Below are 17,616 nucleotides of genomic sequence, written 5' to 3' on the forward strand. Positions count from 1 at the left end.
ATAAAGATGCTGCACTAGTAGTCATAGGAAGGAGAAAAACACAATAAATATTTGCATAGAGACCAAAGAGTGTTTGCTGTGGTCAGAGGCTTTTGCACACTTATTTCCTGATCTTTGCCAATTGAGTGCATGTCAGAGTATCTAGAATAGGTAATAGTGGTATAAATAATGGTATAGGGTTTATGTCATAAATAAACAATAGAAAGATTGTGGCTTTGGCTCATAATAATTTCTTATTGATGTTTGGGCAAAGTTATAATCTCGGTTTCCAAATTCTGGTTTCTGCACATTCATTTTTTCAAAACCCTTCAAGAAGTGTTCAAACTGCCCAAGGAGCTGCTGATACAGTTCTACAGAGGAATTATTGAGTCTGTCATCTGCACCTCTATAACTGTCTGGTTTGGTTCTGCAACCCAACAAGACAGACACAGACTTCAGAGAGTAATTAGGACTGCAGAAAAAACAATTACTACCAACCTGCCTTCAATTGAGTACCTGTATACTGCACAGTCAAAAAGAGGGCTGTGAAAATATTTACAGACCCTTCACATCCCGGACATAAACTCTTTCAACTCCTTCCCTCAAAACGACTCTATAGAGCACTGCACACCAGAACAACTAGGCACAAGGACAGTTTTTTCCTGAACGCCATCACTCTGCTAAACAAATAATTCCCTCAATACTGTCCAACTATTTACAAAGTCTACACTACTATTACTGTTAATCTTCTCATCACTTGTTATCGCCCATCCCCTCCCACTTGTGACTGTATGACTGTAATTTTGTTGCTTGTATCCTTACGATTTATATTGAATGTTTCCTAGTATGATTTGATTGCTTATTGTACCCTATGACTATCATTAAGTGTTGTACCTTATGATTCTTGATGAATGTATCTTTTCTTTTATGTACACTGAGAGCATTTTCACCAAGACAAATTCCTTGTGTGTCCAATCACACTTGGCCAATAAAGAATTATATTCTATATGTCTTTATTCTATCCCATGTGCCTCTGCAGTTAATGGAGTCCCTTGGCCCCAAGAATCCACCCGACGCAACAGCCACACCTTCAACTGCAGGATGCTGATCCGTCCCCCAGATGAGCCAGGTGCAGAGAACCAAGAGGCCCGCCAGCGTTACGAGGTTATGCAGTGCTTCACGGTGTCTCAGCCAAAACTGATCAAAGAAGAAGGTGAAGGTAAAAACAAAGACCGCTAAATCTGGAGGTGGGAAAAAGGCCTAGTAGTTCATAGTGCATCAGAAAGGCGGGGGGGGGGGAGCCACAGATTATTTCCTTCCGTCCTTCCACAACACTTTTATTGCAAGGGGATTGCAACTCTGTAAAAGCCCATACTATCTGCAATGTTTCCTGCTGACTTAAGAGGAGGAGATGTGATATCTGTAACTCAACATGTAAAACCCACAGATTTTAACTATACTACATACCAGTGGTGGGATTCAATTTTTTTTACTACCGGTTCTGTGGGTGTGGCTTAGTGGGCGTGGTGTGGCTTGGTGGGCATGGCTTGGTGGACATGGCAGGGGAAGGATACTGTAAAATCTCCATTCCCTCCTCACCCCACTAACCTGCTTTCCAGCTCCGTTCTCCTGTGCTGGGCAACAAATGAAGACCCAGCCGATCAGCTGGGATTCAGGAGGCAGAGAATAGACGGAGGCGGGGCCAGTCAGAGGTGGTATTTGCCGGCTCTCCGAACTACTCAAAATTTCCACTACCAGTTCTCCAGAACTGGTCAGAATCTGCTGAATACCCACCTCTGCTACACATCCTCCAAATTTCACACTGAACTGATGAGCAAATTTAGTCCTCATGGGAAAGAAAAGGTTCCAAAAGGCCCATCGCAGCCCTGTTCCTTTTTGCTACTTACATTCACACCAGCTTGTTGCATTTGCATCACTCTTTGGGATGGGGAAGATTAGAAGTGGTATCTCCATATGTCCAGTCCTGGCAGAGGATGTAATCAATTGCATAAGAATAAAAATTCAGGACTCTTTGAACCACCTTGCTAAAGATGCTAAAACATAGTCCTTCAGAGCTTAGTACAAAAGAAACTAATTTCCATCATTAAAGCTATTTAGAGGTTTGGTCTAAGACTATGAAAACTTTGACATTGTTCAGGCATGATTCTTTTTGGTTTCTGTAGTACTGCAGCACTGTAATCATGCTATTGGATTATGTTAAGTATCTTATTACGAAGAAATCGGCCAAAGTCAGAATGAATAGGTAGATATATAGTACTTATGGCGTATTTAGATGTCCTGCCTCTTCGGTGGGTTCTGACATTGTACGGATTTTTGATATTCCCAAGTCTGTAATGTTAATGCAGTAATAAACTAGTATTCTGAAATTTTAACAACAGCACTCTGACGATGAAGTCACTGTCCCCAAAATGAATTGAGTAAAATGATATCTCAGTTGAAAATTAAAACAGATGAAAGGGAGGTAGGTTAAGGATACCCTTATTTATCTAATCAGTGAAGCTGGAGTGTTCTGATTATTTTCCAGTAGCAAGCTTGTCTCCTCTGATTATCTCTGAGCGGTCTGTAGTTGTTTCCAGGAATACATATGTATAACACAATATTGTGGTTACTGAAATCCCCTACCATTGCACTGGGTGGGTATCTGCCTGGACTCAAAATGCATAATTTAGCAGACATGGATTCCAAATTGGGATCTTGATCTTGATCTGTACTGTTCCTCAGAAGCATCATGCCAACAAGACTTTCCAGCAGAACACTTCAGGCTTATTCCTCCGTAACGGCCATTTCGTTCCAGTGCATTAGCTGAATTAATCCATTGTAGCTTTCACAGGAGATCATGACTGGAAGAAATAAATCACAGAGGGGTTTATGAGCACATAACTTTGCCCAGAGCTGATAATTGTTGGCTTCCGCAAGTGCCTTTTATTTTGCAGTGTTGCCAGAACCAAATGGCCTTAAAATTAATTCTCCCAAACAGTGTGGAACGAACACACGCATACACATGGGAGTTTGCCAGTCTCTTTTCTCTTGCAAGCACATTTTTAACCTTACCCCAAGCTGGCATCCTCAAGATATATTGGGATATCATTCCCACTTCCCCAGTGAAGGCTGCCAATATCTGTACAGGATGGTGGGAATTCCAGCCCAATACATCTGGAGGGCTTCACTTTAGAGGGGTGTTGGTTAATAGGATCTTGTTACTGTGAAGGACAATGCTGCTGCTCATGCAAAATGAAAAAAATAAGGCTTAGTTTAGCCATGGCTCCAATGGTGATACCTAAACGGTGGTTGGAGGGGAACTATTTTGATTCTTCACCAAATGGAAACAGATAAGCAATTCAGTTGGGTTGTTGCAGTCTTATCTTATCCTTGAAATGAGAAAAGCCCATCCCATCAGTTTCCCTTTTGTGAGGTCTTTCTTTTTCTTATCTTCTATTCTATTCTCTTCTATTCTCTTATCCCTTATTTAATCCTATACGACCACCACCCACCGCCCCAAAGTCCTCTTCCCGAATGCTGCAATTTCCCCAGTTTATTTGTTATGGGCTTGCTTTTGTTGCAAAGCCCAGATTGAACCACTGCCTCAGTATTCCATTTTGTGTGAGCTACAGAAACAGAAAAGGTGCATTCCTCATTATAAAGTAATTCTAAGGAGAACCTGTAATATCTTTAATAAAGACCGTCCTGTTTTACATGGCATCTTTGCACATACAATGTATAGAAGATGGTGCAAGATATGGGAAGGGAGGAGTAAGACAGTGTGGAAGAATTAAATGAAAAATGAAAAGAGGTGGCATAGGAATTTAACTCAATAACCTTCAATCTTTTTTTGGTTGTTGTTCTATTCACAACAGATTTGCAGTCCTGCCTAATATGCATTGCGCGAAGATTACCTCGATCTACAGCTCCCACCACATCAGAATCTTTCATGACCAAGCAAGATACTACAGGTATCTTTCAGAAAAAATAAGTAGATAATTGCTTGTACAAGGCTTTGGAAATCATAGGGTATTTTGTCAGACTGCAGTTTTGGTATAACTGAAAGATCTACTTGCTTGGCCATGTTGGTCTTCAAAATAGAGAAGATTCTATGGAAATCTCTTAGTCATTCCTTTTAGTGCCTGGAGCTCCTCTCAACATTTATTGAGGAAGACAAGTGCTATATAGGGATGAGCAACAATGAAAATAGCAAGCTTTTTCACCGCTTTGAGTTTGGGATTCTCTTGTTCTTTTAAACTATGTGGAGTCAGTTCTGCAGCTTACACCATTATTTTTAGGTGTTAGCACCTCAAAATTATGCAGAAAATGTGTCTAATGCAGGTAGCCTTGCCAGCTTGTAATGCATACAATTGTGAGTTATGAAGGTAGGAGAGGCAAGAGTGTCAGTCACTTAGATAGTGAAATGGGCAGTGTATAAATCTGATGAATAAATAAGTAAGAACATTTTTTGTGACCTACCTACTGCTTCAACTCTAAGTGATAATTGTTAAATATAAGCCTGTTTAGTTCTACATGTGTAGATTTTTCCATTTGAACTCCTCACTTGCAGGAATTAAAGGAGTTATGGTTGGTGATTTCATATATGTAAGAGAGACAAATAGCATTTCAAAGGTTTTGCAGAACTAATTTAGAAATAATGAAAGGCAATAGACATCTCTTTAAGAGAGCAGGAAATATCTGGATTAGTTCACATGGTGGTTTTATTAGAAGAAAGCCTATTCACATAAGTGGCAGTCATAAACAAGGTTATAAATGGCAGTTTCGTTTATCTGTCTTGTTTATTTAGGTTTGTGTACTTTTTACACCTCTAAAAACAGCATTCAAGCAGCTTAAACAATTTTTAAATCGTGAAAAATTAACAGTTGAAACGTAAGTAAAAGGCTGAGGAACTAAGTGCAGTTTATAGCTAATGGCCAGGTGTAGAAGGTGTAATATATATTGAATATATCCTTGTACTGCTGTGCTTTAGATTCCTAAATCTAATGTCTTTGTTTTCATTCCATTCTACACAGGTAAAATCATCTCCATTGACACCAGTTCCCTGAGAGCAGCAGGCCGGACTGGCTGGGAGGATTTAGTGAGAAAATGCATCTATGCTTTCTTCCAGCCTCAGGGCAGGGAGCCATCTTATGCCAAGCAGCTATTTCAGGAAGGTAAGAAGGCTTTTGAACACACCTTCATGTTTGTTGGATGAGGACTTTTCAGAGTTAAAATACAGTTGTTAAAAAATGAAGATGGTGCATAATGCTGCCAAAGGAAATGGCTGAGTAGTGACAGGAAAGATTGTTGGTAGTTCAGAGGAAAGTAGAATTCCTCTGAACTACTAGCTACCTTTCTCTGAACTACTAGCTACTGAACTACTAGCTATCTTTACATTCGTATAGCAATCTGTTCTACAAGACCACTGGACCCAAGCGTAGGGGTGGTGTGCTAACCTAAAGGCTTTTTTGTCAGGAAGTGACAACTAAAGCAAACAGCAAAATTATCCAAAGCTTGGCTGCTTCACTGGTCCCAAAGGGGACAGAAATATTCTGAAATCTCTGAAACTTGCATCTTTTTATGTAGAATTAGAGTGCTAGTTTTGAATCTTGGATTAGATCAGGGAAGATAAGTTCTGACTCCCAATCAGCCAGTAAAGCTCCTTTGGGGAAAGCCTGCCTAACAATTCTCAAACATTAGCTTGACAGAAGAGAAAGGGGCAGGCAGAGTTTCCCAGAAAATTTGAGATAAAATGTCAGTAGGTGATGAGCATTCTTGGCTTTTATATTAGTAATTTTCCTAAGTGCTAATGTAAAGTATAAAGATGTTTATCATTTTACAATACCCTTGAAGCATGGATCAGTAAAATTGTATCTCCTTATAAGATGGGGCTGAAAGAATTATTTCTCTGTTAAAAGGATTAAATTGTTTATGAAAATCCCAGGAGGTTTTTGACATGTTAATTTCCATAGGACTTTCAGGAGGAGATAGTTGATGATTTCTCACTGAAACAGGGCTGTGCAACTTTGAGAGGAGGGGGTTGGTACTACAGTAATTTTGGTGGGATGGAGGTGAGCACAGCTACATAAAATGAGTGAAGATTGTTTAAAGATTCATCCACCCAGAAATTTTGGAGGGAGAAAAATTAAATCCTTTCTTTAACTCTGGAGATTCTTGTGAATAGAATAGAATAGAACACAACACAACACAACACAATAATTTATTGGCCAAATGTGATTGGACACACAAGGAATTTTTCTCCGGTCATAAGCTCTCCGTATACACAAGTGTCCAATCACACTTGGCCAATAAAGAATTCTATGGCATTTTGTTCAAATTCCTGTTCAACTTGAAAGTTTATTGCTTTAGTTTAGTTTCCTCCATGTATAAAATGGGAGTGAAAGTCAGCAAGCTCAGAGGATATAGCTCAGCAAGCTATAAGGACACACAAAATAGCAAACTGTAGTTAAGCTTTATGTAGCAAAAAAGAAAAGCCTACAATTCATAGCAGCGAAATGCACTTTTTCTTCTTTTTTTAGGCCTCTGAGGGCTGGTGGTGCAGCAAGATCATTGGATGGGCAGGGTTGAACTTTTCAGCCTGTTGCTTTCAGATTTTTCAGGGCTTGGCATTTTTTTGCATGCATATAGGTACATCCTACTGTTTTCTTTTGTGGTAACCAGTGTTAAGCAGAGCACATAAAAGAAGTGAGAAATAGTATACCAAATAAGTATGAGATAAGGACAGGAAAACAAATATAACTGTATCTTGTTTATACCCAAACTAGTTACTGTTCTTCTTATCCCTTAATAAGAAATCTTGTAGATACCACAGGGTGGAAAAGGTGGTGGGTCTTGTGCTATGTAATCTGTAACCTTTCTACCAGTGGTGGGATTCAAATTTTTTTACTACCTGTTCTGTGGACGTGGCTTGCAGGGCATGTCAGGGGAAGGATACTGTAAAATCTCCAGTCAGAGGTGTTATTTGCCGGTTCTCTGAACTACTCAAAATTTCCACTACCGGTTCTCCAGAACTGGTCAGAACCTGCTGAATACCATCTCTGTTTTCTACCTTGGCACGCCATCCTTCATTCAAATATTGCTTTAAAAATGCCCTTGTTCTTTATACCTTTTTTAAAGTATCTCCTAAACTCTTTCAAACCATGGCTTTTGTAGTTTTCTCCTTCCCCTCAATTCATTCATTCTTCATGTATTTATTACATTCGTGTATTTACTACTAATTCCTCATTACTTTTCTTTATAAGACCAAACAATCTTAATTTATTCTCTTTTGTATTCTGATCACGTTCATTGAGCACTCATTCACCTTTGATCCTATTTCGTGTTTTACCACACATACTCTTACATACTTTCAAGTATCATATTCCTACTGAATTCAACATTTATGTTTTTTCTGATACATCTCTTACTTCTGTATTATACACAGTAGGAAGCATGCTCTTATACATAATCATTTTCATTTATCTCTCCAAACATTTACTCCTCTTATAGACATCTTATGATCCTTTTTATTAGCATTGGCATATCTTAAATTTCTCTGTATCTCATGCAGCAGTCCCTGCTAATAGCAAGGACAGTACTGGTCAGTCTGGGCACATTTTGGCTTAGTATCCCAAAATGTGACTAAAGACCATCTTTATTCCAGCATGCTCACACTATTCTATGCAAGATAGGATCTCTAAAAGAGAACCCTGTAGGCCAGCACACCATTACTTGCCCCCTGCAATCTAAAAGGTACATGCAATGTTTAAGATGCTTGGCTAGAAAAAATAAGTATAGTGACTTTATTGAAAGCTAAAACCATGATTCTTTTTTTGAAAACCTAAATGATATTGCAAATGGGAATTTGCTGTTGAATTTTTGAGACATAGTTTTTCTGTGTTCCAGGGGTTGCATCAGAAGGGCATGTGGTAGGTACATTGCTTGTGGATTGCCTACCCCTGCTACTTCACAAATATTACTAGCAACACAAGGAGGCAAATCATCCTAATCCTTAAGATACCTTTTGTTTCCTCCCCTTTCCCTTTCTGTTTCTGCTCAGTGATGACACGGGGCACGGCCTTCAGCCCATCTTACCGATTCACACTTAGTGATGGGACTGTGCTAAGTGCTCATACCAAGTGCAAACTTTGCTGCCCTCAAAGTCCCGAAATGCACCCCTTCATCATGGGCATCCATATAATTGAAAGGTAAGTCCTGAAAATTCCCAGGGTTCACTGGGTGCCATTGCCTCTATTTTTCTGTCCACCCCATCTCTCATAGACAGCAAGCTTCGTTGGGAAGGATTCGGTCTCTTCCTGTATAAGTGTATATACAGAATGCGTTTTTAAAAGCATCACACTGATTATGCTAATTTATATGTCTCTTTGCATGTCATAGTTCTCTCATGTATCCCTTAATAAGAAATAATGTATTTACCACAGGGTGGATAAGGTAGTGGAAGCAAAGGTTTCTTGTGCTATGTAATCTGTACACTGAGCTGCCTTCTCTGAATGTTACAAGGATGTTAGAAGTACAAATAAAGGAAAAAAGCCAAGCTTTTTTGGGGCGGGGGGGGGCGGGGGGGGGGGGGGGGGGCGGGGGGTTCTGCCTTTTCAAGCTGGTTAGAGCCTGGCCCTTGAGAGGATCCATGAACTAGCACCTTCACTGGACAGGGCAAAGATATCTGAATCAGGATTATCTAATCTCAACAGAGCCATGTCTTCCAAGAGTAATGGAAAGAAACAGATTCTCTCTCTTCCTTTTCCTTCTCACAGGCTTAAGTAATACTTTCTTTGTTTACTTCTCTTTCCCATTGGAGGTGGGGGAAGGGGGAGATACTTTGGCTACATAGCAAGAGAATGCATTGAGGAATACCTCATGAAATAGCCTGTTCAAACAAGCTGTTGCTTCTTTTGTAACACCTTCAAACTAGCAGCATGTAAGGCAGACAGAAACAAACTGCAAAGTTGTCCAAAATGAAGAAGAGCTGCCAGCAGAACTTCCAGCATGTTTATTCTACATAGCTTCATTTTTGATCAGCAGTCTTGGGTATATATACATGTATGTTTTTAGTTTTTATTGATATGAGTGTTTTTGCATGGAAGGCTTGCAAACATCAACAGTGAAAAGATATTGTGTGTCTGTTCTGTCCTTTCCTCTATAACATCTATGTGAATGCAAAACCAAGCCAGACAAAGGAAGATGTGGAAAAGCATGAGAAAGATGATTATGTATCTATAAAATTTGATTACAAAGAACAACCTTTGTCTAGAACACACTGAGCCTAAAAAAATAGGTGGTCGCACCTATGGAAGCCACATCTGTGAACCCTTTTCAATTCTCCTCTGTCTGAGAAGTTGCAGTGTATGAACAAGCTTTTTTATAAGTTTTGAGAGTGACTTTGCATCCCTTTATGTAGAAGATAAACTATAAGTATACTGCCACAAGATTGTACAGAATTAAGGTTTGATGTGAATGATTGCATTCATTTGATTTTGACTTGTAATGACAGGCATTTCGACACCAGGTGGCGGCCCGTCTGTCAAATTTTAAAAGTCAATGAGGCCCCCCGAGCCAAAAAAGTTTGCCCACCCTGATGTAGAAGATAAACTATAAGTATACTGAACATAGGAGTATTTGTGTAAATTCGTCAATAGCTGGTCCTCTTCCTATCTCATCACCCCTACGTTGAAAAAAAGAAACTCGGTGACCTGAATGGAGGCGGTGATACTAGCAGCAGAGATTTCTGAGCTTTCTGTGGCAAGAGAGAGCTGTGATCTGAGGATATGACCTGTGGCAATGATAGTGGCAGCTGGAGATGGAGTGTTGTGAGAGGAAGAGTGGGACCAATGCTTCTCCCTGCTGCAGAAGATGCTGGTCTAAGACAACTCACCATGGTCAACTCGCTGTGAGACAAAAGTTACACTAATATCGAAGAAATTGTGGAATAGAATCCTTAAATGATGCAAAAAGGGAGGGAAAAATGAAATGTGAATGACAAAAATTAAAATATATTTTTTAATTATTTTAAATAATTGAATTGTTGAATTGTCCTATGGCAAGTTGTCATGCAGTGAGTTGGCCATGATGAGTTGGCTGCAGAGAGTTGGCCATGGGAAGTTGGCTGTGGTAAGTTGTCCCATTCCAGAAGAGATTGTGACAGGTCTCAAAATTGCAGCTGCTGGAGGAGAATTGCAGGAGAAAGAACGCAAAGACGAACGCAGTGTTTGCTGCCAAGGCAGCAACCACAACAGCATTAGAGACTGCAGGCCAACAGGTTGTGCTGAGAACCACCATTTCTTTAACACTTGACTTGGCCAAGTGTTAGCAGGACAGTAAATCTTTGTGGGCATCCTATCTCACTGGATGGATTTTTTTGGGGGGAGAATTAACATCTGGTTTGTGTGATCTGGAACAGACTGGCTAGACTGTACTTCTGGTTAAATGTCTGAGAAAGCTGGCTTGAAGAATATCTTACTGCACTTTCTGCTTTCAGTTTTCTCAGAAAAATCACAAGGGAAAGATCAGGCACTGGGCTTCCTGATAATCACTGATAGGAACAGCCAATTGAATTTGTGAAATTTCAAGTGATTTATGCTTGCTTGTTGCTTGCTAGTCAGCCATGGAGGTTTTTTTCAGGTTCATTGCCTGCCTTAAGGGAGTTCCTACACCAGCCTTCCCCCATACCTAAATGATTGCATAAGGAGGTCCAAATCATGAAATATTTGCTGCTGTTCATTCTTAGTGCTTTACTTTCAAGTTCTGATATGGAAAAGTTATTACCTTGTAGAAGAAACCTTGTAGAAGTACAAACAATTACAAAAATAACACAAACCTTCCGGATCTAGGATTAAGATCTGCCAGGCCATTTTTCTGCCCAGTTCATTTATTAGTTCAATCTTTTTCAACTTGCTACATATTTTCATTTATTTTGTTGAGATGAATTTGCACATTGACACATTTTTAATTGCCTTCACATGCTGCTAATTTGATATACTAATTTCTTTTTATGCAATTATTTGACCTAGCTAGTTTACATCCTTGAAAAATAACTACTCCCAGAGCTATTTGAAAGAGTGCAGGACCCAGATGCATATTATTTAATGGAGAGGGAGCTACAGTTTGTGGGTGGAAGGTTGCAACTCAAAGAATGGCCATTATTTTATGGCTGTCAGTCAAAACTGACATGAACAGTTTTGGCAGAGTGAGAGGACTTGGATGTCTATGAAACATACCAAGAACAGTTCTGGCTTTGATACCATCCTGAATAGAAGTCCAGACCTGAATGTTTGAAGGCTTTCCTTCACTTTTTGAGGAACAGGACAATGAATGAGTTGGAGGTTTATGTCTGGGCTTTTGATTCCTGAATTGGAGTCCTTTTGGAATATTTCTCATGATAGCCAGACCCATGCATAAAAGAAAACACATATATAATAGTAGCCATTTTTTATTTCATCTCTCAAAAGAAGCCAGCAAAGCTGTACTAGAGAGAGAGGGGGGGGGGAGAGAGGGAGGGAGAGAGAGGGGGGGAGAGGGGGAGCATATATGTATGTATATATGTATATAAATAAAATCTTTATCAGGTATACAACATTTTTGCACTCCCTCCTTTGAAACATGCGTGCGGGGTTGTATTTCCTTTTCCCACCAACTGCATTTTTTCTTCTTCTGTTGATCCAGAGAACACAGTGCCCTGTCGCCTCAAGAGAACACTAATTCTACAATGCCTCATCCCCGTGTCAGTCCCTCACTGAACCCCAGCATTTCTCCAGGACAGGGTGTATCCCTGCCAACGCCTCTCCCTCCCTCCAATGGTAGCATGTTAACAGTCAACGCAAACCACCCATCAGGATCCAGCCTGCACGGCAATAGCAATGCTGCTACCACCCAAACCAGTTACGGATGTTCACCTGGAAGCCAGATGGGAGCTAATGTTGCCTTAAGCCAGGGACAAGTTGGTCCTCCGAACAGTACCCATGCTATAAACATTAGTAGCTCTCCAATGAACAGTCCTGGGGTTACCCCACCACAGTTTATGTCTCCAAGACATCGAGTAACCCCTGGACTTGTGCATCGGCCCAGAATGCCAAGCAACCCATTCTCTCCTACTATGCCCCATACACACTCCCCGGTGGGCATGGTGGGCAGTTGCAGTGGCAGCAGTGCTGTCAGCAACAGGCCATATCCAGGCACCCCATTAAACTCCATGCAGGGATTGACTGATGGGCCTAGCCCTCCAGTGGGCTACTCCACACCCCCTCCTGTCCTGCGTCAGTTGAGCAATCAGAACTCCCCCAGCAGAATGAGCATGCCATCCGTGAAAACAGAGCCAAAAGACAGCAAGGAGATGGCATCCATTCTTTGCAGCATGACCCACTCTGACAACAGCTCCAATGACAGCAAGCCCTTGGATTCTAGCTTGCTGCATGGCAGTGACAGACTCTCAGAGGGTGACAGCAAGTGTTTGCAGGCTACCAGCCACAAACTAGTCCAGCTCTTGGCTTCCACAGCCCAAGAGCAGTTACGGCACGTGGATGCAGATACCAGTTGCAAAGAGCCCTTGTCTTGTACGGGTGCATCAGGGACCCCGGCTTCTGGGAGCCCTGTGGGCAGTGCATGCCCTTCCTCCCACAGTTCCCTCACAGAGAGACATAAGATCTTACATCGGCTCCTCCAGGAGGGCAGTCCTTCTGATATTGCCACCCTGTCCATGGAGCATGATAAGAAAGATGGAATGCCTGGTGGTACAGCTACTGCTGTTACACCACAGAGCCAGGCTCCAGGAACCCCTGACATCAGGCTGGAGGCAGATGCTATGAAGAAGAAGGACTCAAAGGACCATCAGCTCCTTCGCTATCTGCTTGACCAGGATGATAAAGAACTAGCATCTAACCCTTCCTTGAGCCTGGAGGATGTGAAGGTGAAAGAAAACACAGAGCAATTGGATCCTTGTAATGCACCTGTGGCTCCACCACCCAAGCCCTCCCCTCAAGAGGAGGTGAAGCTACAGCCACAGGGACAGGTGAGTTTTTAGTTCAAACTACGTTTATGTTAACAATGCATTTTCCATTTTTAATGATATTTATTTTCTTCTTCTGCTGCTAATTTATGATTCTCCTTGGCTAAAATACAGGAATTTACTGAACTCTAAAGAAAAACTTGATATATTCCGTAGTAGCCAGTTTGGCAAGGAATCACAGATTATGTCAGACCTAAACAATATCTATAAAATGAGGAAGAATATAGTACTGTATATGTACTTCAGAACTCTGGCAGAACACACAAAAATATAGAGTCTGTAGCACCCATATTGTGAACATAAGTTCTCTCCAGATTTAGTCTGGAAAATGAAACCATGTTCTTACTTTCCTAGCTCCAACATAGTTTAGGAAGCATCTGTTTTCAAAACTAGAGTTTAAATGGCTATAATAAACAATAGTAATAGCAATAGCTCTTAGACTTATATATTGCTTTACAGTGCTTTACAGCCCTCGGTAAGCAGTTTACAGACTCAACATATTGCCCCCAACAATCTGGGTCCTCATCTTACCAACCTTGGAAGAATGGAAGGCTGAGTCAAACTTTAGCCGGTCAGGATTGAACCCTTGACAGTCAGCAGAATTAGCTTGCAATACTGCATTCTAATCACTGCACCACCAAGGCTCCTAACCAATTCTTTCTCTTAAATAAATCTCCATATTTTTATTCCTTTCCTTAAGGCTTCTCCCATCATAATACAGTATTTTAGTTTATTTGTTTCTTAATCAGTCATTTTAGGTGCTAGTAGGCCTGGATAATTTGTGGAAACTGCACAAGATGAGAATACAGAAGGACTGACTAATCTTCCTTATTCTTAAAAGATTTACCTGCTATTGAAATGAAGTAGTTGTTGAGTAGGAACAATATATTCTTCAGTAGGAAGCTGAAAGTTTGTATGGGAAAGCCTCTTAGCTTATGCAGGTGGAAAGAAAGAAATTGAGGAATACCAGAGAAAACTGTGTGGTCAACCTTTCTGTTCCTGAAAGAAAAGTGCAGTAATCAGTCTCTCCCATCAAAATCTGTTCTGGGTATTTTTTTAATAGCTTAATTTAACTCCTATAATATGATTTCTATCTCTGAGCATGCTTGCCAGTCAGTATCAAATGTTCTTCTTTTTGGTTTATGGGTTGGCTGCACACAACACCTGTTTCAATCATATTTACTGGTACAATCCCAGGATTTTGTTCAGTTGAGTGAAGTTCATGTACTCTGCCTATCCATACAAGACAAGATGAGGGATGGACTGGGGGCATCCATATCAGCACAAGCGCATATCCTTTTCTTACACTTCAGTTAGTATGCGTTAGAGGTCCCAAGAATTATTGCAGCTCAAAATGTGAAGGTTCGAGTTTGTGAAGTGTAGAACATAATCAGCATATTGGTAACAAGACAGAACCTTGGCCATCAGTGTGTAAGATTGTAAAGGGGAAATAAATTAATAGAAAAATGTTTTTCTAAATGGCTACAAGTCATAATAGCTTGACTTATTGACTTATTATTTACCTGCTGTATCAGAGACAGGTGTGTTTCAAAATGCCAGGGTTGGGGACTGTGAGCAGTTGGGAGTTCTTCTCCCCATGCCCACCTTTGGGTCTTTAGCTCGTGTTGTGTTTCAGATGAAAAGACCAGAATTGTGGACTGCACACAAATTATAATTTGCCAATAATCAGTAATCTTGATGCTGCCTTGGGCCTGGCTAAAATGACTGTCACACCTTTGATTGACGAGGATGGCTTATGTCAAATAAACTCTCAGTTTCAAGATCAAAATTAAAACAATACATGTTGTGGTTCAATGGAGATAACTCAATACACTACAGACAGAAATGACTTCTAGATGAAACTTGTGAACGGTAATCATGTATTTTAGATGTAGTTTCTGTAATGAGTTGAATAAGCAAACAGGATATTCTTTATGTAGTTTCCCTATTGTTCCTGAATACATTTATAGAGAAAGATTGAATTTTTATGTTTAGAAAGATACGAATCTTTGCAAAGAATGGAAAGGGGAGTATCTTGAATTTAAGTGAATGAGACAACGCTCCCCTATTTCAAGGTCCCTTTTTAGTCGTGTGCAGACCCCAAAAGAAAGCTTCCACTGCAATCTTAGATGGACAGGATGAGTAACTACAGATTTTTACATTGCCAGTATATTTTGGGGCAACACTCAAGCTCCCTGGTAACTGAGAGTTACTCAAGGTTCAGAGATTTTTGGCACATGGTTCTCAGCTGCTTGGAGCATGTAAAATTGCTTCATTTGGCTCTGTTTCACATGAGGACATGGTGTCCAGATTTTTATAATATTTCATAAATATGAATAGTTATTGAAGATTGCAGTTCCTGTAATAGAATAGGATAGTATTCCTCATTTCTCTCAGATAAGCCCCATCTGAAAATCAAGTAAATCACTTGCTTTAGTTTTAATTTGTAAGCTGATTTTTTTTTATCCATAATGGAAGAGTGGATGGTGAAAATGATGGATATTGCCGAGATGGTCAAACTGACAGCTTTAATTAGAGATTAGACATTGTTTAAGTTTAATGCTGATTGGAAATCCCACATTGACTTTTTTGCATGAAACAGAAAAAAAAAGAACTTATGATATATAATTTTGATAATTAGAAAATTATGGTCAAATGTAAGCAATACTATAAAGCCAGAGTAAGAAGTTTGCTTATAACTGCTTTAAAAGAAAATTGGAAGTCATTTCTTTACATTTATTTATTTCTGCACTTTTGACTTTATTCTTATTTCCTTCTTTTTTCTTCTCTCTTCTTCTAAATGGTAGTTTTTGTCTTTCATTTTACAAATGTAATAAAGTTATGTAACTATTATAAGCTGACTTAATTAAGCATATTACATTTTAGGATTAGAATTAGAAGAACTTTATTGTCATTGTACAAGTACAACGAAACTGTGGATGCACCCCAGCAACTGTTTGCAATACAATAAAACCAAAGCACTTAAAAATGAAGATAAGAAAAATAGAGTACCCACGTCTCCATTTGCAATTTGAGAGTACAATATCTATGAATATACACAAAATATACATCCAACACTGACTGTAACACTTTGCCAAGTATAATACTCAGACTGTTTTTCATTTTCAGATTGGGTGCTAATAATTAAATAATTTGAACCTGAAATTCTTAATTTACAGCTGCTAATGACCAATAGAATAACTAATGTGTATTTGTAGCTGATATGGGTCCATGGATATCAATATTGAATAAACTTATAGGACATTATTTCTTTAATCACAAAAGTTTTATCTGAGTTTTAAGGGACCAGCAGGCTCTAAGCTAATGATCAAAGTAGTTTAAATTTCTCTCTAGGCTGGAGATAATGAAAAGGTCTTGGGTAGAAGGGTACAACTAGGAAAGTGCCAAAGTGTGGAAGAATAAAATGGAATAAAATAAAGTATAAATAAAATAATAAATAACCCATGTTATTCCCAAGCCTGCAGGCAGCCGTCAACTCCAGGAATTCTACCTGGAATTTTCAGGGTATCAATATGAGGTCTTCTTATTGTAAAGGGTCATGCCTACAAAACCCTGTCTTTAGATCTGAGAATCACATCAATTCTCATATCCAAACTGCCTCTCCTGAATAGCTTTTTTCTTTAAAAACTAAAATTATTAGGGTTTAATTACATTCTTTGTGAATTTGTTTATCAGAACTATCACTAAGCACACATTTTATTTATAAGGCATACATGTCAAAATAAGTTGAGGTATTATGAAACAGTTAAACACTATCACAGCAAAACTAAGCAGAATAGTGTAGCACTCAATATTCCTGGACAAGTAACTACATCTTTATGTGATTTTTGAAAGTCTAGCAACATCAGCATATAGTGTTGGGTTTCGGTGGGAATGGAGTTTAGAGACAGATGAAGGCTTCTCTAATGGCTCCAGTGGTGGGATTCAAATTTTTTTTACTACTGGTTCTGTGGGCGTGGCTTGGTGGGAGTGGCAGGGCAAGGATACTGTAAAATATCCAGTTAGAGGTGGTATTTGCCAGTTCTCCGAACTACTCAAATTTTCCGCAACCGGTTGTCCAGAATAGGCCAGTACCTGCTGAATACCACCTCTGACTGGCTCAAATTGACTTGGCCCCGATCCTGCTAAAGAAATATGCACCAATTTTAATTTGAAACCCACCCCTCCACTTTGTTACCTCTGAAGAAATGGTTCTATCTGCAGGCTTGAGGACCCCAGACTGACATGGAGCCAATCAAATGGTTGTTATGATTGCATTTGTTGCTGCTACCTGGGATGGGGACAGATTGTATGTGTTTAATATTTTGGGTTGTTTAATGTTGTAATCCTCCCAGAGTCACCATGTGTGAATTTGGTGGGCATATGCATTTGTTTAATCAATAAATACATTTCAAAATATATATGCATGCATTTCTGAGCAGAGTGGCACATAGCTATATTTATTCAACTGGCTCCTAATTCTTAAGTTTCTGTGAGATAGGTGAAGCTGTCAGCTTTTCAGGCATCTTCCGATCAACTTTTTCAAAGTCCATAAAGTACCTTTATTTCATATTGCCAGTAATTTCATCCTTGAGGTATTTCTGAATGCCTCCCCCCCA

At 39.7% G+C, this 17,616-nt stretch overlaps 1 protein-coding gene across 8 annotated transcripts in view; it reads left to right on the plus strand.

Annotated features, from left to right (window-relative positions):
- The window catches only part of NCOA1 (nuclear receptor coactivator 1), a 304,667-nt gene that overhangs the window by 256,236 nt on the left and 30,815 nt on the right, over positions 1-17,616 (plus strand). For all 8 annotated transcript variants that reach the window (XM_087960167.1, XM_026671522.2, XM_087960171.1 and 5 more), the window contains 5 exons: positions 1,019-1,198; positions 3,855-3,950; positions 5,013-5,153; positions 8,039-8,186; positions 11,659-13,000. In XM_087960167.1, coding sequence (XP_087816293.1) covers positions 1,019-1,198; positions 3,855-3,950; positions 5,013-5,153; positions 8,039-8,186; positions 11,659-13,000 — 1,907 coding nt within the window. The remainder of the gene's footprint in view (positions 1-1,018; positions 1,199-3,854; positions 3,951-5,012; positions 5,154-8,038; positions 8,187-11,658; positions 13,001-17,616) is intronic.

The sequence above is a fragment of the Notechis scutatus genome, chromosome 1 (assembly GCF_049901735.1).
Source record: "Notechis scutatus isolate UNSWTSFEM ecotype Mainland chromosome 1, rNotScu1.2, whole genome shotgun sequence".
Lineage (NCBI taxonomy): Eukaryota > Metazoa > Chordata > Lepidosauria > Squamata > Elapidae > Notechis > Notechis scutatus.